Source organism: Canis aureus, chromosome 32, assembly GCF_053574225.1.
Source record: "Canis aureus isolate CA01 chromosome 32, VMU_Caureus_v.1.0, whole genome shotgun sequence".
Classification (NCBI taxonomy): Eukaryota; Metazoa; Chordata; class Mammalia; order Carnivora; family Canidae; genus Canis; species Canis aureus.
Genome location: NC_135642.1, coordinates 34,989,171 through 35,010,752, shown reverse-complemented (window position 1 = coordinate 35,010,752; position 21,582 = coordinate 34,989,171). Strand labels below are relative to the sequence as shown.

The following is a 21,582-nucleotide window of genomic DNA, read 5'->3' as shown; positions in this document are numbered from 1 at the left end:
CCAAAAACATTTTGCAAAGTGATTTTTTACTTATTTATTAAACTTGAGTTCAAATGTGTAATAATTTGGCTCTAGTACCTGAAGAGCTCATTCATAGAATTACTGAATTGGAGCTGGGATGAACTCCAGAAATAATCTAACCCATTTCCCCTCACTAACTGGAAGAAGGTGAGGCCTCAGGGGTAAAATGACTAAAAGAGCTGTGACTAGAATCCAAGTCTTTGTCACCCAGTCCACTACTCTATTAATACTTGCCACTTTCAGTCTTTAAAGCAAATAGTTTAGCATACTTTCTTATATATGCCTAGTATCAATGTCCCTTCAGACATTCTTTCTCTATACTCCAATTTTCAGTGAAATGGATGCTTCAATTAAAATTTCTTAGCCTATGATCTCATTTACAGAAGCTGTAATGACATTCTATATTACTTTATTGTTACCCTTGGCCTCCTATAGTTTGGGGAAATAAACCATTCTTTAAAACATTTGAATGACTGGGATACCTGGGTAGCTCAGCTGCTTAAGCGTCTGCCTTCAGCTCAGGTCACAATTCCAGGGTGGTGGGATCAAGCAAGCCCCAGGTCAGGCTCCTTCCTCAGTGAGCAGCCTGTTTCTCTCTCTCCCTCCGCAGCTCCCCCTGCTTGTGCTCTCTCACTCTTTCTCAAATAAATAAATAAAATCCTTAAATAAATAAAACATTTGAATGACAACTTTAGTTTATTTGGCATATCCTTTAGAATGGAAAAAGTGACCTGTCAAATCCGAGAAAGGGCCTGGTATCAGTGCCAACCCAACCAAGATAACAAAACTCAGCCCTTCTCTTTTTAGCACTAGCCTATTATTCTTCCCATTAAAGCATGTAGTAGAAGAAGGTCCTTTCATGGTCTTGGTTTTTTTTTTCCCCCACACAGGAAATACATGCCATGCACAGTACTTATACATAATTCATATTTTGTTTTGAATTTTTTTCAGGCTGCTTAGTATGTTTGTAAGACATCAAATAACCAAGTTCTATTTTCTTCCCATGTTTAAAAAACAAAAACAAACAAAACTCCATAAATTGAAACCTAACAGTCTGGAATAAGTTCTTAATTATCAACCCAACCTTTGAATTATTCAGCTCCTGGTATTGGCTGTCTAAACAATTTTTTCTCTTTAAGGTACACAGAAGAAGTTATGACAACAATTCAAACCACTGAGAGCATTAGTATTTTGTAAATACAAATTACTGAAGACAAAATTAAGATGTTCATTTTCCCAATGATGAAATAAAAAGGACTAGTTCTGATGGGCAATCTAAAACTCAGAGGTTTAGATTTTCTGCAGAACCTTTCAGAACTTAAAAAGACCCCTGGTGTAAGTCACTAGCTAGCACCCCTTCTTAGAATTTAGCATACAATAATGCAATGGCTAAAGATAATTTACCCCTACAGAGTTATAATTACTATTAAAGAAAAATCATAAAAAGCACTTGAGACCAATGACATACAAGTTTAAATCAAGTCGAAATGGCTAACTGGCTTTTCAGAATAGGTTAAAAAACAATTCAAAGTTAAAATAACTGAAAAGCAGAGTCAAGCAGCAAAACACTTCTAAACTGCCTTGAGCCCTAAACTGTCATAATATTTTAAAACTTAATGTTTCTTACTGGAGACAATTTGTCTCCTGAGATACTACTCAGAATAAAGACACTGTTAAGCAATCAAAGACATTTTCTACTACTACTTAAAGGGTTCTTAGAATTCTCCTAAGATCCAACCATGCCCACAGCAACATTAAGTCTATACTTGATAAAAATTCAAAGTTATTCATTTTCAATTCACTACCTAGAGTTTCTTTCTCTTAAATAATTTTGTCAAAGATTTACTACCAATTTTGAGTAAATGCCTCTTCCTGGGTCTGGGGACAATGTAATATAGGAAAGTACAAAGATTACTTCCTTAATGTTTTTGGTGATATGTTTTCTAAGAAAAGCATAATTGAACCTTATGTCTAAAATCAAAGCTGAATTTACACAATGATGCCTCCAATTCAATGTTTATCTGTAATGCAAGGACCTATGCTCTTGCTGATCAGAATCATATATTCCATGGCTATATCCAAAGCATCAAAAGAAAAATGTAATCTGACAACATAAAGAATAGTCCCCCTATAACTGTTTATTAGAATGTGAATATATTCCAAATCAATAACTAAAAAATAAAATAAAAATAAAAATAAATCAAGTTACAGAGCATGCATAAAATACAAAGTAGCGATTTACAAATAGATAATATTATCTTCATAACCAACCAATACTCTAAATAATAAATGGCTACAGAAGAAAACCAAAAAGAATGACCACAGCAATGCCTTCCGTGTGCCCCACACGTCATGAGCACTGCAAAAGACAGATTAACTATGAAACATAGTAATCTATGCAAGCCCACACACATACATTTTTATACTTGGGGGATATTCCACCATCCTGAATAGTATCAATTCAATCGACACAACTTTCAGAACACTGCAGAGTTAAGTGCTTAATATTATCCACAAGAAAGTAAAACTCAGTATTAGTGTGCACATTTCTAAAATGGGAAACTAGTTGCTCCACTGATTTCAATAATGTAGTGGGGGGATAAAGTAGTTCAGCTTTGAATAATGCCTAAATGCATTCTATTTAAACTCAAGGTACTACGTACTAAAAGAATACATGCCTTTAAGTGGTACAACTTGAGCAGAAATTAACCTCTCACTAAATTCTTTAGACATACTGAAACCAGATATTCAACTGGACTATATTCCACAATATGTTGCAAAACTCAAAAATCAGCATTGTCAAAATAATTATCCATGCCTGCTGATAGAGATGGTGATAAAACTTGGTTGCATTTCATTTACTGGAAGGTTTTAGGACAAAATTAACACTTCACAATTTGATACTAACAGCATTAAACCAGTTCTTGCCTGAGCAATAAAATGCCACATAATCTACTGCTGGGAAATTAGAGGAGTTCAAGGATTTGGGCTGCCTAATCATGTGCAACAGAGGCATCGCAGATGGAATTCCACCAGTCTCTCGAGTTCCCAGCCTGCCAGGCAGCCTGGTTTAAATATGGCTCCATAACCACACTGCTACTGAAACCATATAACAAGCTTTTGTTTATTAACATAATCCTCGTCCAGAAAAAACTGTCCCCCTCTCTAATCAACTTTGATGCTTACAAAAATTAAAAAACAAAATTTACTAGACTACTTAACCCTATTAAGGCATTTTAGAAATTGATTTCCAGAATAATGGAAAATTTTCAAGCTCTCAAAATCCTGCTATGTTTATAGGGCAATTCTTAGATTTGTGGAAATATACACTGCATTGAGAGAAGAGTGTATGATATAAGCTGCTCCTTATAAGCTGCTCTGTGGCAAAATGGTAGCTTATTTCTTCTAAAGTCTTCTTAGTTTGATTTGATCAAGACCAATAGGTCTGAGCTTCAAGTGATCAAGTTCTAAATATGTCCTACAGTGACAGGCTTCCATGATGAAAAGTAAACAATAACTGAGGAATCCAAACATTCAGTTTATTAAACTAAGGCTAGTGAAGCCATAGCATGAAAAAAAGCTGCAGTCATTCGGGACAAGTGGATGATTTTATAAAGCTAAAATCAAAAGACTTAAGACATGGGAAAATTCATAAGTATGAGGAAGTAATAAAACACAAAGTGACCACAAGAATTACAAATATATTTAAATCTCAGACCTGGGAAATGGACTATACACAGCCTTCTAGGGGAGAAGAGAAATGCCTTATATGTTCTGACAGCACTGCACCTTTGGCTTGTTTTCAGTGGTTGGTGGAACATGAATAGGAACCACATTGTTGCTTGGAGACATGTCATTTTCACGTCTGTCTGACATTTGTTTCTGGGAAACAATGCGGTATATCTCTGGAAAAAACAAAACAACAGCAATACTCACTGTGAATAAACTCATTAATAGTACACAGAAGTAGAAAACAGATTTGTAGAAAAAGACTGCAAATAAATTTGAACAAAGAAAGCATAAATTTAAAGTTTTATTTTCAAATAACCATTGATTAGAGTAAGGGCAGAAAAGACAAAATAAAAGATTTTCCTTTTCAGAGGAAAGGGTTCACCAGTCAAATAAATCTAGGTTTAAAGAGATTACATAGTTTATGGGATTAGATCTAAATTAAACCATGAAAAAAAAAATAAAAATTAAACCATGAGAATATTTGCAGTCTACCCTTATCAAAAATCCTGTAAATACACTGATACAGTACGCCACAGAAAAATAAAGATAAATCTGCACTATGAGATACATTAATATTTTTCCTGGCTGTGTAAGGAAGTGCAGAACTTCATAAACATGCCAAAATCCCAACGGACTCTTAGAAAGGGAGGGAAAGATTATGCCTATCAATGCCTCCTGACCTAAGTTAAATTGTAATTAAATACTTTTTAACAGAGTACTTAAGATTTTATGATACTTATCAAAACTAACTATACAAACATAAAAACTGTGTCTACTTCTTCCACTAAACACTAAACTCTGTAAAGACAAGAACTCTATCTACCTTATTCAGTTCTGTACCTCCAGCACATGGCATATAATAGGGGTTTGGTAAGTAACTAGTTGGTCCAATAAGTGTTCTTAAATTCCTCTACACCCAGTATCTTTAGTTAACTTTTTATTTTTTTCCTTTTTAAAATATTTTATTTATTTATTTATGAGAGACACAGAGAGAGAAGCAAAAGACATAGACAGAGGGAGAAGCAGGCTCCTCAAGGGGAGCCCAATGTGGGACTTGATCCCAGGACTCTGGGACCATGTCCTAAGCCAAAGGCCGGCACTCAACCACTGAGCCACCCAGGCTCCCTATTTAACCCATTTTATTTGGTCTTCTATTTCACTGCCTAAAAGTATTTCCCTCTGACTAGATTATGAATTCCTTACAGAGAATGTATCTTATTTATCTTTACTCTCCCAGTTCTCCCTCAAAACAAAACAAAAAATCCTCAAAGGTAAGAGAATTCTAAAAATGGGATAAACTGACATGATGTGCCTATTATGATGTACTATGAAAGACACAATGTGTTCCTACAAAGAATACCTGTGTATTCCTGCCAAAAAATCTTAAAATGAATTTATCCTAAGAAAACATTTAGATAAATTCAGATTGAGGGACTTTCCAAAAATACTGGCCAAGAGTCTTCAAAACATTTATTGTTATAAAAATGCATTTAAAAGATGAGGATAGGGGATCCCTGGATGGCTCAGGGGTTTAGTGCCTGCCTTCGGCCCAGGGCGTGGTCCTGGAGTCCCAGGATCAAGCCCCACATCCGGCTCTTGCATGGAGCCTGCTTCTCTCTCTGCCTATGTCTTTGCCTCTCTCTGTGTCTCTCATGAATAAATAAAATCTTTAAAAAAATAAATAAATAAAAGATGAGGATAAATGTTCTACATCTATAGTGTCCAATATAGTACATATTTATTTTTTTTTTAATTTTTATTTATTTATGATAGTCACATACAGAGAGAGAGGCAGAGACACAGGCAGAGGGAGAAGCAGGCTCCATGCACCAGGAGCCTGACGTGGGATTCGATCCCAGGTCTCCAGGATCGCGCCCTGGGCCAAAGGCAGGCGCCAAACCGCTGCGCCACCCAGGGATCCCTATAGTACATATTTAAATTAAATTTAAAATCCAATTCCTCAATCCACTAGCCCTATTTCAAGCGCTCAATAACAACCTGTACCCAGTAGCTACTCTATTTAATAATATCCCAGATATGAAACAATTCCATCAATGTGTGACCTTTGGCCAAATTGACATTTAAAATGTAAAAACCAAATCTATAAAAGAATTATTAGTACACTTGGAGAAATAAGAATATGAACTGTACATGAGCTAATACCACATAAACATAAATGTCTTAAATATTATATGGTATTGTGATTACTCATAATGCCTTGTACTTAGGAGATAAAATGCTTCAGTATTTACTTGTAAAGTGTGAGAATGTCTATAATTTATTTTCCAAAGACTGAGTAAAGAGGGAAAAAAGTATATACACACATGTAAATAAGTCAAATATAGTAAAGTGATGATCCTAAAGGAAGGGTATAAGGTATTATTCCTATAATACTTGGAATTAAAAAAAATTTATAGGGTAAAAAAGGGAAAGTAGAAGTCTATTTTCAAAATGCTCCAAGAACATGTCAACCAACTGTAATGTAGTAACATCATTTGGATTGGATTCTAATTTGAACTGTAAAAAAAAAAAATTTGAGACAAGAACTTTTAATATTGTTTAGATAATAGATGATAATAAGAAATTGCTGCCAATTTTTTAGTGGTTTTGTTGCTTTGGGTTTACGCCCCAATCTTTTAGATCTACATCATGAAATGTTTACAACTGAAATGATGTAATATCAGGGATTTGTTTCAAAAAATAAGGGAGGGAAGAGGTGGAACAAACACTGGTCATGAACTGATGGTTGTTGGTGGCTACATGGGAGTTGAGGATACTGTCCTACTTTTGGTATGTTGGAAACTTTCCATTACCAAAAGATAGAGAAAAAGAAATGTTAAATGAATTTATTTTCTCCAAATTAAGAGCTAATTTCTCTTAAGTTGAACAAGAGCAAGCTGTAGTCAATTAAATGTATACACTAGCAAAAACACTGACAGCTATAATGTACCTTTCCTTACTTTTTTAGGGGGAGGAGGAGGTCAGCTAAAATTTGGGTCTGAGAAGGTTGACAGTACTTCTCAAAAGCTGAAGAAGAGAAAATTAAGAAAGCCTACTGACTAAATAAAAAAAAAAAAAGGGCTATGTGTTCATTTGGATTCTTTTCATTGCAGAGATCGAACTGGAGTGTGTCAAGGGTAAAGGGAAAGACACTCATTCAATCAGGCTAGTGACTAAGAAATAAAGACAATTATTGACTTAATGTAAAACTTGACTAGTCATTCTTTAATGTTTTCTCCCTAATCCCAAACTGGATGGCTCTTCTTTTAAGTGCACATGATTAAATGTGACCCTCTACAAAATTTAACTTCTTTACAAGTTGTTTTGGAGATTTAGAGGAACCAAAACAAAAAATATTTTGCAGACTCTTATATGAAAAGCAAATACTCGAAGAGTGGAAAAGAAAGAGTTCTCAAAGAACAGAAAGTTAAATATTAAAGAGATCGCATTACAAAGCAAGAAATTTGAGCAGTATTGTATAACTGGTCTGCAAGTACTACACAGTTCTGTGGAAATGGATTACTGCTACATTTGTTCCAGTCACCGAACAGATAGATGTCCACTAATGAAAATGCCAAAGCAGTAAAGAAAATAGGAAAAGTGCTGATCAAGAAAGAAAATGAAAATTTTCTTTCAAGTAGAATGGGCACTAAGAAACTACTCAAGTAATTTATTTAACATCTCCTGTGGCTGGGTGTGTCACTTAAATACTTTGATAAGAAAATAGGAAGCAGGTACCCTCTAGGTGCTATCTGATTAGAGGTTATTTAAGGAGGGAAAGGAAACAGGACTAGTAAGTAACGTGGTAAACCAGATGCAAATATTTTCCTCTTTCAAGGGCATGTTCTCCTTTAGAACCAGATGTATGTGATACACTAATTCCTGTACAGTCCCTCTTGCAGATGTCCAAAGGCTAGGCAAGGTTAAAAAGAAAAGGAATTCTGCTGTGCTGTTCCTATGTTAGACACAATCTCTTACAGATCTAAATAGAAAGTTAAAATATTAAGAGAGTTTTAAATACAACCTAGCAAAGTTAAATTAAAAAGACACATGCCTATTTCTCTATTCATACTCTCTCCACACTCTAATAAAGTATGAAGCAATTTGCAAAGTACACTCTAAGGAAGTTAAATGCAATTGTTCCAAACTAGGGAACAAAAAGAGCTAAAAATCTTTGCGCTCTCCAAAAATTGTAAAAGTAACAAAAGCTGAGTTATTCCACTACAGCGTAAGTCAGAATTGCTTAGGTCTTCTACAAACACTCTGCTCACCATTAAGTTTCTTGAACATCAAAAAAATGCTCTGATTTTATATACTGGCATGTATTTGAGCCAAGAACAAAAATAATACACCTCAGGGCGTCTGGGTGGCTCAGTTAGTTAACTGTCTGACTCTTGATCTACGTTCAAGCCGCACATTGAGCTCCACGCTAAGGGTAGAGCTTACATTAAAAAAAAAAAAACACATCTTGTTAAATGATTCTCACTACTTTAGCCATAAAATTAAGAGTTCAGTCTTCAATAACTAATGATTTGGGCTTATTAATTAAATGGAGAAACCTTGCAGTTACCACTTTAACCAAGTGATCAGATTTAACATCACCAGTAATGAATACAACAAACTAATATCACAACCTCCTGATGGGATACACCGAGATCGCTTTTGTAGTATTTTTGCTGAAACTGTAATCTGAATTTAATTATGAGGGATCATGAGACAAATGCAAATTGAGGGACACTACAAAATAAATGACCTGTACCTTTCAAACAAAATATATCGATAAACAAAGGATTAAGGATCTGTTCAGATTAGAGGAGATGAAAGAGGTAGGAAAGCTGAATGCAATTTGTGATGTGATCTCACAATTTCTGTTGCTAATAAGGACATAATTTGAACAAATGGCAGAACCTGCACAAGGTCTGTAGCTAAACATTGATATGGATTACTATCTAACTCTGATTTTTGGCAACTGCACTACAGTTATCAAAGAGAACATCCTTGTTTTTAAGAAATATGCACTGAAAAGTACTTAGGTGCAAGAGGCAACAAGTCTGCTAGTATGAAATGGTGCAAGAAAAAAATTAGTATATATCAAGAGGAAGAAAAAAGAATAAAGCAGATACGGTAAAATACCAACATTTGGGGAATATGGTGAAGGGTATTTACAAATTCTTTGCACTATTATTGCAACTTTTCTTCTTTTAAAGATTTATTTATTCATCTTAGAGAAAGAATGTGTGTTGGTGGGGGAAGGGAAGAGGGAGAGAGAATCTCAAGCAGATTTGACGCTCGGCATGTAGCCCTGATGCTCAATCCCACAACCCTGAGATCACGAAGTGAGCTGAAAACAAGAGTCTGACGCCTAACTGACTGTACCACCCAGGCACCTCACAACTTTTCTTAAAGTCTGAAACTGTCAAATTTCAAACTTAAAAGAAAAAATAAGAGTATGAAAGTATGGATTAAAAACATCCCTTAATGAACTTGACGATAAAAAAAAAAAACTGCACAGCAATGCAAAGGCTGAGCAATCTAGTAGGTTCACTCAAGTACTAACCAACTATCTCTAAAAATTATCACCAGCAAAATTGTCATGGAGTTACTGTCAAATTCATGGATGCCAAAAATGCCAGGAGTCTATTCTAAACAAGCAACACAATGAACTTTGGAGTAGTAAAACAGATAAATATTCTAACATAATTTTCCAACTTGAAAATGAAAAAACGATTTTTTCTTCCAGCAACATCAAGACACCATGTAAATGCTCCCTTAATGCTGTTAACATTCAAGGTAGAATTAAACCTAATGAGATTACTGTTATCTTTACTGGGTTTTTTTGTCCTCCCATTTCTTTTTTTTTTTTTTTAAGATTTATTTTAGTAGGGGTGAGGTAGAGGGGGAGAGAAATCCAAGCAGGTTCTGTGCTGAACAGAACCTAACTTGGAGCTAAACCCTACCACCTCAAGATCACAACCCAACCAGAAACCAAGGGTCAGACACTCAACCAACTGTACCACCAAGGCACCTCATTCCTTCCTGTTTTTTCTAAGTATTAATACTCCTACTGGTATATAAAGAGAAGTTTAAAACAAACATCCTAGCACATGCAAAACAAGAGATGTCTGCTCCACATGCAGTGATCTCTGATCCCACAGATCAACACTGAGATTTATGCTCCAAGGAAGCTGAGAAAATAGTGAATATAGAGAGGAAAAATGGTAGTAAGTGAAGCTGAAGTCTTATTTGCTTTTAAGCAACATTAACTAAGCAGTAGTAGCATATGTTAAATCTAGAATGAATTTTAAGAAAAATGGCCAAATGTTCTTCATCTTTAAGGACAAAACAGTTCTGGGACGCCTGGGTGGTTCAGCGGTTGAGCGTCTGCCTTTGGCTCAGGGCATGATCCTGGGATCCGGGATCGAGCCCCACATTAAGCTCCTGCCTCTCTCTGTGTCTCTCATGAATAAATAATCTTAAAAAAAAAAAAAAAGACAAAACAGTTCAATTTGAAGTATATATCATACTTATTGATTAGTTAGCTCATGTTTGAGTTAATGATTAAGTTCAATGTTACAAAATGATACACACAATAGTTAACTGCAGATGGTCTCATCTTCACTTAGTATCAGAATAGTCTAGAAACTGAGATCAGAAAGGGCTAGAATCTAGAATGCACAGGAGATCTGATGGGACATAAAAAAATATCTCAACAAGGACTAAAAATTTTTTTCAAACGAGGTTTTCGGAGGCCTTGAAAGACTCACAGACCCTCAAGATGACTTAACTCACTTATTATTTAAAACAGTGCAACTCTGAGGACACAGGAAGTTCAGTGACTAGCTACACAGGGAGTGGGAACAAAATGCTAAAAAGTAAAAACCTACAACTCCTAGGTCTAAATTTAGTACTCGGGATCCCTGGGTGGCGCAGCGGTTTAGCGCCTGCCTTTGGCCCAGGGCGTGATCCTGGAGATCCGGGATCGAATCCCACGTCAGGCTCCCGGTGCATGGAGCCTGCTTCTCTCTCTGCCTGTGTCTCTGCCTCTCTCTCTCTCTCACTGTGTGCCTATCATAAATAAATAAAAAAATTAAAAAAAAAAAACTGTAAAGAGCTTTGTAAAATTTAAAAATAAATAAATAAATAAATAAATAAATAAATTTAGTACTCTACATATTGACTTAATAGAATCTGCACAAGTGGTTGTAAAGAAAAGAAGTAGGATTTGCAGATACACTGCAATAATTAATCAAATCTTGCTTGCAATAGTCTAATGAAACAGATTTTTTATCTGAACAGAAGATTCTAAGGGAAAGCTACTGTGTTCCAAGAGACTATTTAATCCAACCTCAGCACCAGTTCTATTATAGTTACTATTTTTCTCCTAACAGAAAATAATTCTAATCAACTATCATTATACCTACTGTATGTGAATCATCACTATTTTAATTTTTTTTCATGTTTTAACTGCTATTTAACTACTAATTCATCAAATGTCCACTCTGTACTAGGTATAAGTTAAGTATTTTTTACGTGTATGAACTCATGAATTCATTTTTGGAGTCTAGAGTAGATGTCTCAAATAACAGGCAACTCTTTTCTGTGAGTTACAGAGATAAAAACCTTTGAGTCACAACATAACAGTTAAGTCAAATCATACCACAAGGTATTTATAAATATAAGCCCTCTTAAAAAAGCACAAAACTATTTATTTTTAATTTAATGTTGATTTTAATTTAACATATTTAAATTTTACAGATAAAGAATTTAAGACCTAGAAAAGTTAGGTAATTTGCTTAAGATTACAGAGCCAATGGTAACTGAAGGAGCCAGGACTAAAACACAAATCAGGGTTCCAGGACCATGCTCTTAAATTCTAGGCTTTATTCTCTACATATTTCAAGTCTGAAATATGATGTTTAAAAGTTAAAATTTGTAGATCACTAAATTCTACACCTGAAACTACTATTACATTGTATGTTAACTAACTGGAATTTAAATAAAAACTTGGGAAAATTAAAAATAAAAAAATCAGGGCACCTTTGTGCTCAGCTGGTTAAATATCTGACTCCTTGGGAGACTGCTTAAGATTCTCTCCTTCTCCCTCTGCCCCCCTTACTTTGTACTTGCTCTCTCTACAAAAATAAATAAATTTTAAAAATTTTTAAATAAAAATAAAAGTTAAAATCTGTTAACCTCTAATGCAAGTACTACATACAAAGAATACATTAAAATTTTGTTATATTAAAATTGGAAACGGGACACTTGGGTAGCTCAGTGGTTGAGCATCAGCCTTGGGCTCAGGGTGTGATCCTGGAGTCCCAAGATTGAGTCCCATATCGGGCTCTCCCCAAGGGGCCTGCTTCTCATTCTGCCTATGTGTCTGCCTCTCTCATGAATAAATAAAATCTTTTAAATAAATAAATAAATAAATAAAATTGGAAACTTATTAACCATTTCTCCATACAGACCTGTTCGAAAGTCGTATCAGACTATGGTATATAGTAAGCCTACACTTTACAATAGGAGTTCTTAAAAATAATTTTAAACTACTTTAATACAACCCATCAAACTACTTACTAGAGAATTAGGATTAAACTTGCTGACAAGTTGGTCATTCAAATAAAGTCAGAGTAAATATGAGTCAACATGAATACAGCCTTGAAATCCAAGATTGACCTGATCTGCACATCTAATTTTAAAACAGCATGAACTTTGTTCTTTTTCCACTACTTATTTAAACTTTTTTTTTTTTTTAAGATTTTATTTATTTATTCATGAGAGACACAAAGAGAGAGGCAGAGGGAGAAGCAGGCAGAGAGCCCGATGAGGGACGGCCTCAACCACTAAGCCACCCAGGCATCCCCTATTTAAACTTTTCCATATGCAATCACTCACAGGTTTTCTCCAGAGATGACACCTTGCTTCTTTTACATCACAAGAGAGTTTTACTTTTTGTTTTTTCATTTAAATTCTTAAAAATATGTTTTCCCCTAGCTGCTTCTATAATGTATCAGAACAAAGCAAGCCTTTTCTTTGCTAAATCTCAAAGGACATTTCTATCTTCCCATAGTCAGGATTTCAGTATCTTATGAAAATGCCTTTAACCATTACTTTGTACTTGTGACCATAAAGTATGGAATAACTGGACTGAAGCAATAATATAAGTAAACAAATTATTTTCAAAGTACTTTTCCTAATTACAAACCAAATAAACTAGGATAATTAAAGCTCAGCAAGGAAGAATTGTTAACTAATTTTGTACTTTAAACAGCTCTTGCTATAGCAGCTCTCAAATGATAGTTATTCTCAGTGTGATATACAGGTTTCCTAATTTGTTTAAATTACATTCTTCAAACTTCCAATTCCCACTAGCATAATCTAAAAATTCAAGTCTTACCTGTCAGAATTGTCTGAAAAGCAGCTTCTACATTTGTAGAGTCTAGAGCGGAAGTCTCAATGAATGACAAACCATTCTTTTCTGGGGGGGGAGGGGGGGGGAGGGAAATAAAAACTTCAGTCTTGTCAAATTTTATGAAAGAGATATAATACATTCTAGCCTTCAAAAGGAAAATAACCTAAGTCCTCCTCAATTTCTTGAGCAATAAGGGCATCATTCTATTTACACTTCAGCATATTAAAAAGAACAGTGAAAGATTTTCATTGCCTCCTTAATTAAAAAATACTTGTTACATCTATACACTACCAATGAATGACGTTATTCAAAATGTAGTAAACTTATCAAATACTCAGTTATTTCCGTCCATTACTGTCCTTCTCCATCAACAACAGAATTATGATATGAACATGGATGAGTAGGTGTTATCCGCTTAGAATTCTTTAACTATATTATTTGAAATAAAGTGTCTTGCCTGGAAAACTAAAAAACTATTGTAAAAACCTTTATTCACAGCATAATCACTAGTAGACAGTCACAACTTTCACTAGCCAAGAATGCTGCCTTCTAGTAGGCTATTCCAAACAGAAGTTATAGGCAGACCCTCTATTAAATCAAAAAAGTTGGTTGTTGACATTCCCTGGGCCACTGTCTTTCAGACCCACATAGAGCAGCCTTGGTAAAATACTGACATAACAGAGAAAGAGACAGGAAGCACAAAATAAACTGAGAGATATCATCTACCCCTTCCAGGGAAATGAAAGAAAGATTTATATTCAACTCTTGGCAGCAAAAACTCAAAATACTGTTTTAATGACTCAAAATTAAGCAAGAAAGTCATCACAAACTTTCCGAACAATCCTTGCTGAGTATTCATGTCTACCTTTTTAAAACTACTGTAAGCGATTACGGTCATTGGAAAAGTATCAAAACTGTAAGACATAAGAGTTAAAAATACAGAATCACTGTAATATCATGAAATTCATATCACTAACCTGCAAAAGCTCTTGCTTCATCTGTAGGAACTGCCCTGAGATGACGCAAATCACTCTTATTGCCCACAAGCATGATAACAATGTTACTATCAGCATGATCTCTCAGTTCTTTCAGCCATCGTTCTACATTTTCATATGTGAGATGCTTAGCAATGTCATAAACCAGTAAGGCACCTACAGCTCCACGATAATATCTGAAAACAGAAACAGGTATTTAATGTCAGAAAACAATGGTAAGATGGAAGGGAATACTGAGAAGAACTAAATATATAGATTATATATTTTTAAAAACACATTTATAAATACATTTCAAAATCCTAATACTGGACTTCTTAAGAGGAAAAAAAAAGTTCCTTTTCCAATACCAAAAGTTAGCTAATTCAGTTGATGGCAGTCTATTTCTCAGAATTTAAAAACTATGAGACTTACGCTGATGTTATAGCTCGGTATCGCTCCTGCCCTGCCGTGTCCCATATCTGTGCCTTTATTGTTTTCCCATCAACCTGGATGCTTCTTGTTGCAAACTCTACTCCAATGGTGCTCTTACTTTCGAGATTAAACTCATTTCGAGTAAATCGAGACAAGAGATTACTCTTTCCAACACCAGAATCTCCAATAAGGACAACTGAAAAAAAGACAAAGAATTTAATGTCAGATGAATGGGGCAGACATCGTTCAGAATACTACCACGCTACAAAGCAAAAGACAGAACATCTGATTTTTTTTTTACAAGGGATGGGGGCAGGAAAGGCAAATAGTCCATGTTCTTGACCTGTTACCAATCGATAAAACCAATTTATTCTTTTTAAATTGTTTCTACCCACATAATAACTTCCACACATCATCTGCTTAGCACAAATACAGTATCCTGTCTTACATATGCAATTTTAATTATAGGTCTGCTGGACTCTGATTAATTACCATAAATGCTATACCAACCGTATTACCATACAAGATAGTAACATGAAAGATAAATCCTACACCAAATACACAATTTGTGATATTAAAGTGTATCATACATGAAGGTAACAAAGGATATCAGTGAGTAGAAAGGAGGGAAAGAATGAAAATGTTCTACTTAGTTTAATCAAAGACTGGGTGTAACATCAGGACTCACACCTGGGCAAAATGAAACACATTTACCATATGAGGCATCAGGTTTACAAACTTTGCCACCCAGATCACAAAAACTACAAGGACCTTTTCACAGCTGCATTCATCCGATAGGCAGGATGCTAGAGACCCCTACAAAAACGGATACCCCAATTAAGTTTAACAGGAGCCCTACGAAGCTAATAATCCTTGACTTACTCTGAGTAAAAGCCAAAGCAGAGGGCACACACTTTCTGTTATGACTTAATTTTTTAAAACAAGTTTGGTTTAGATGAATTTATTTCCTATGATCACTAATAAACACAGTTTATTTATTAACCAAGTACATGAGGATTTTTCTTTCACCCAAGACAATGTTATACCTAAGAATTTCATAAACAATGGGGAAATAGGCAGTTCACTTGTTCTAAAGCATTTCTATCTGAATTTAAAGAACAAAATGAATTCACAGGTTTATAGAACATGAGCTAAAAAAATTCACAAAAGAAAAAAATGCTATCAGCATTTCAGGAAATAAGACTTATTTCTGTTGACTACTAATCCTTCCTACTAGCTGATTCAGGTACCAAGACTAGAAAATCAAACATGTGAGAGTAACACCAAGGACTAAGACCATGCCTTACTAAAGAGACTGGGATTTGGTAGTTAGAGGGAGAGGTAGGTAAAAACTTTAAGAGCTCAACGCACTCTGGTCAGAGGGCAAAGAGAGTATTATGCGTTCCTTCCTTGCTACAAGAGCGGATACAAGCTGGCCTCTGCACAGTCCTGGATGAAGTACATTATCAAATGCATATCTTTCTGACTTCCTCTATTAGCTGATTCAGCAAGAAATCATCCAGGTGGCAGTAAGTCCATGAAGCACAAACTGCAGTTATTTCTTTTAAGATTTTTAAAATTTATTCATTAGAGAGACAGAGAGCAAGGCAGAGACACAGGTAAAGAGAGAAGCAGTCTCTCTGCAAGGAGCCTGATGAGGGATTCGATCCCAGGACTCCGGGATCATGACCTGAGCCAAAGGCAGACACTCAACCACTGAGCCACCCAGGTGTCCCAGAAGAGAATCCCAGTTTCAGTGTAATAGTCTACCCTCTTGCTAGGATACACTCACTGTTGCCTCTTAGTGCAAGAGGCCTAATTTTCTGCTGAGGAAACCCTTTGAGAGTCATTTCTAAACCCACACTAGCACTGAGGTGTAAACATCTCATTTGAGGTGGGAATAGGGAAAAGGGAGAAATCAAAAAGTTAAAATATGTTTACTTCATAGACATTCAGATATCAATCAGTAATTCAGGAGCCAATCACTTTAAAATAAAAAAGACACCTAAAACGACAATGTCTCTGGAAAATTAAATAACTTACCCAAAGAACACCTCCCTCCCACAGAAACTCTAGCACTTTCAAGTTCTGGTTTCTTCCCTTCTGACCTCCATGTTAACAAATGATTATGCTCATTATCTCCCCACTCAGCATAAAGATAGTGAAGGCATTTTTCCCCTCAATATAATAATTTTAACATTATAAAAAATACACCTTTATCTGAAAATAATTCAAGTCTCATGAATGCTTTATACAGTATAAAATAATTATCTCAACTAGACATGGACAGGGTTGCCAGAATAAAAGACTAACAACTTGTTAAAGGATTATATCTTGAAAGACACCAGAAGATACTGGTTAAGAATAGTGCTGCCAAGAAGATGCTAAGAAATAACACAGTAAGGAAAGCTGGTTCTATTCAGTTACCAAATGAGAAACCAAACCAAGACGAGTTACATTTAAGGTCACCAAAAAAATAAAAGCAAACCAGAATGGACTACTCAAGCAATGTAAGAGAATTTACTGGCCATAGCTGAAAAACCAAACACAAAGTTCACAGACTCAATTTCTAACCAAAATAGTTTCTCTCATTAAGATAACAAAGTATGATTGCTTTTTAAAAATGTGACAAACTACATGATCACATCCTATGGTTCAAGAAAGGAATGTGCAGTGACTTTACAATGTTTTCCTTAACTAGTACCTTAGGTTAAAAGTTTACTTCCCATTTTAAACAGTTTATGCTATATCCATCTATATAGCACGTGTGGGGGGGGGAGTATGTATAATGATATAAACATAAATAACAGCATCTATGTATTAAACACTTATAGCATTTCTAAAGTAACCTAACGATGTTTATTACCACTTGGTAATAAACCACTTGGTAATAAACCTTCCCTGCTAAATTTTAAGTACCATTCTAATACCTAATATTAAATTTGGCTCATAAAAGATCAAATATTAGATTGCCATAGAAGCAGAATATACATATAAATTATAACTTATTTAATAAAAACTTCCATCTCTCCAACCACATTAAGTTTTATATATTCTCTTGCAAGCTAAAGTACTGGACCAAAATTTAATTCAAGAAATCAGAGTATATCAGATCTAAATGTTAACATCTGAAAGGAAAACAGTTAATTTTCATACTGATTTTTATAAAACTTGGGGGGCATCTGGGTAGCTCAGTCACTTGAGCGTCTGCCTTTGGCTTGGGTAATGATCCTGGGGTCCAGGGACCATTGTAAGGCTCCTTGTTCAGTGATAGTCTGCTTCTCCCTCTCCCTCTCTCCCTCCTCAAGCTTGCTGGCTTGCACTCTCTCTCAAAACATTAATAAAATCTTTTAAAAAATAAAAAATAAACTGGGGAGATTTTTCTACTCCTTCAGCTATATTCATAGTCCTACCTCACCACAAGTCTTGAAAATAAAATGTATTCTAGTACATCAATAAAGCCTTAGTCTAGACAAGTTTTTCCAGATTCAACAGAATGTGAGTTACTCAACCGAAAGTTGTGAAAGAAAAACTACCAAGATACAAGACAGCAAAGTTCCCAAGATCTTTTCCATTGACAATCAGCTGATGGTTAATTACTACTGACCTTTAACTAGATTGAAAAGAAAATGATGTAGACTATGTATCTAGATATTCAAAAAATGTGACTCTGAAATGGCATCTACAACACCAATAGGAAATATGACTGATGCCTGCTTCGCTTATGTGTCCCACAGGGCCATAACCACATTATATACACATACTTACAGAATCAAAGCTTTTGAAATAAAAAGTCAAGTTTTAAAAAATAAAATACCCATACACACACCAATAGTCTCCTTGTTGAGCTTAACTAAAGATTAATGCTCAAGAACAAATGCATAACACAGAATAATTGTCCTGCTCTCTCCCCACATTACATTCCCATTTGGACTACTCTATCCTGTACGAATCAAAATATACCTTCATTTTCAACCGGTTAGAGTTACAAACTAACTTCCAATTCCCTCAAAGTGTGAAGGTGTGCTAGGTAAGCAATCTTACAAGTAGAAGGGCCTACCTCATCTCAGTGAATAAACCTCTGAAGAATGAAACTAGTTTAAAATGGATTATTGTTGCTTTGCTTTAAGATATAACTCTATAAATAAAAAATTGGCTAACTAATCAGCACTAAAGTAAAAAAAAAAAAAAAAAAAGTGACTCATATCCTGTAAGAGCTTTAAAAAAGTGGAAATTCTTCTCAGCAAAATCTTTTTAAGACCCAATCTTAAGAAGCAAAATGTACAACAAAATGAAAACATAACCCATGGAAACATAAAATACTTTAAAAGTTCCTACTTTTAAATTTCTCTCATAATACTTGAATGCTCTTGTGAAGATTTAAGGTTCAAAAAGCTGACAAGAACCACAGAACTTTCTTCACATTATTATCACTTACTGAATCCTCAAAACCAGTCTCATTTAATTCTGAGAGATAGGTATTATTTCCTTTTTAGAGATGAGGGAACTGAGGCTCAAAGGTCACAAAGCAAGTTTAAGACCTGAGTCAGAATCTGAATCCAAGCCTGCGTGATTCCAAAGCTCTCTGCCCTCAATCACTGTTAGGATGGTCTAATCCCAAAGTTAAGTTAAAATCCCTTAAACCAATCCAGGACAGCTAATATTCTTAGTGGGGGTGTGGGGAATGATTTCTATAAACAACAGTCAAGCTCCACATCAAACAGGAGAAAGACTTGTGAGTTGCTAGTCCATCTTGTTCTAAATCACTTCAAAGATACCTAGCTGCTTACCGCCTTGTACCTTATTTTAAGAAATCTTTTAAGGACTAAACACCAGTCTCTAGGGCCTCACCTAAGTAATTTCACATGACCTCAGATGCCCTCAGCAAAGAGTATGCTAAAGAACCCATGCTTCCTTTTTGTATTTATAAAATGCACTAAGTAAGCTCTTCTCTGCAGACGACTTTCCACTCACTATGGGGGAGCAAGGATGAACCCTGTACTCACCCTATATTTACAGAATATTGTAGCCCAGAGGAGTTAGGTGGTGGTAAGATTTGCAAAGTATTGGTAAAGCAGTGTTTCCTGCTTCCTTCAGTCAATCATTCTTAGCACCCAATGGCAAGGTCAGAAACCATCACCATGCTTAACACTCTTTTTTAAAAAAAACTCCACCCTCCACTGTAAAGCCTTAATAGCAATGGCTTCTTCCTCTCTGGTAATGATCTTTGTTCAGCATACTATACTGATGGCTGCCCTAATTCAGGAGCAGTGAAAGAGCATCTGAGCGAGAGCGCAATCACCGAACAAAACAAACAAAACAAAACAAAAAAGAGCATTTACCGTACTCTTCCTGGTTAAACACTGTACCCTTTATTTGTGTTGATACCAACTACCGGGATTCTTTCCCGAGTAACCAATAAGCAATTCTTTCTATCCATTCCCCACCCTCCGGTATGTTCTGTCCAAGGGCACTAACAGGTTTCCCGATCTCGCCATACATATTAAATTCCACCAAAGAGCACACAACTGTACCCCTAGCCCCCCCCCCCCCCACCTTTCGGGGAAAGGTTATGTGGCTAAAAAGTGGGACTCTTTCCCTTCCTGTTCTAAAAACACCAAAAGATCGGGATCCTCCCGGCGTTGCAGCAGGAAGCAACCCGTCCACAGTGATAAAGCAGGCGAGTATTTGTGCAGCGCACAACCTTTCCTGCTCAGGAACTGGGCCTTCAGGTCTGGCAAGGATAACAGCCACCACCCATCCGCAACCCCTTCTCGCTCGCAGTCTGGAGTTATCCCGGGCTGGCTGCCGCTGGGTAGGGAGAGGAGGAGGGAAAAGAAAAAAGAAAAAAGGAAAAAAAAAAAAAAGCCCAGATGGGAAGTCCCAACAGTGTGTCGGGTCACTGCGACAAGTGCGCGCGTGGGTGACGGGCAATCCCTCCTGCCCTGCCCCCCACCCTCGGGGTCGCACGGGGGACGCGGGAGAGGTCCCGATTATTTGGGGGAGGAAAGGGAGGGAGAGAGCGAGCAGCCCCGGGGGGTGCGGGGGGGGCGGTGCGAGGCTATAACCGACCAAGGGGGCTATGGGGGCGGGAGGGGTGGGGACCCCCCGGCCCGCTCGGATTCCGACCGGGGCCTGGCGCGGGCCCGAGCGGCGCCGGTCCGGGGGGAGCAGGGCGCAGAGGTGGGGGGCCTGTGGTGGGAGTGTGCGCCTACGGGAAGGTGAGCGAGGGCAGGCCCGGTCACAGGGGCTCAGGCAGGGGCGCCGAGGGGGAGGGGCGCCAACCCGAAAAGACAGGGTGGGAGGGGCGGCCCTCGCCAGGGGCACCGGACCCGGGAAGCGCAGGCGAGCTGGAGGCGGCGGCCCGCCGTGGAAGGACACCGGGTGGGGGGCGCGGAGGCAGGCGAGGGCCTAGGGGGGTCGCTGCGAGCCCGGCGTGCGCGGAGGGCGCCCGACCTGGGGAGAGCGCGGCGCGCACCGCACGGCCGGGAAGGGCGGAGGGAGGCCGGCTCCGGGGCACCGCCGGCCCGCGCGGGTCCCCAAGGGAGTGCCCCGGGGCCCCCGGACCCCGACCCGCTGAGGAAAGTGGGGCAGCCCACGGCCTCACCTTTGAAGAGATAGTCGTACTCGTCGTCGCGGGTGCCCATTGCGCGGCCGGGGAGCGAAGGGGCGGGAGCAGCAGCGGTACCGGTGGGACCAGGGGGCGTCGCTGCAGGGGTAACCCGAGCGCCGAGCCTCAGCTGCCGGACCGGGGAAAGAACCCCTCCCTGCCGCTACGTCACTTCCGGCCGGCCCCAGCCCCTCGGGGGAAGCACTTCCGGGAGGCGACGCTCCGCCCCCGAGCCCGGGAGGGGCGGTGCGCGGCCGAGTCGTGTCCGTCTTCAAATTCTGCCCCCTTCCCCCAGTTCTCCTCCCCCCTCCAAAGGCTTAGGTGGGGAATGCAGCTCTGGAGTCCCAGCTCTGAGCCGCCGCTTGCCACCCTCTCAGTCCTCGCGCCGGCGTGCGGGGAAG

The 21,582-nt window shown here is 37.7% G+C and overlaps 1 protein-coding gene across 1 annotated transcript; it reads right to left on the bottom strand.

Moving 5' to 3' along the window:
* Window positions 1–698: 698 nt before the first annotated feature.
* On the bottom strand, window positions 699–21,361 carry RAB11A (RAB11A, member RAS oncogene family). The gene is made up of 5 exons (XM_077881563.1): window positions 21,179–21,361; window positions 14,572–14,767; window positions 14,143–14,336; window positions 13,151–13,231; window positions 699–3,926 (listed from the first exon to the last, which is right to left on the bottom strand). The coding sequence occupies exons 1-5, from the start codon at window positions 21,216–21,218 to the stop codon at window positions 3,787–3,789; spliced, it is 651 nt and encodes a 216-aa protein (XP_077737689.1). The 5' UTR covers window positions 21,219–21,361; the 3' UTR covers window positions 699–3,786.
* Window positions 21,362–21,582: the final 221 nt, after the last annotated feature.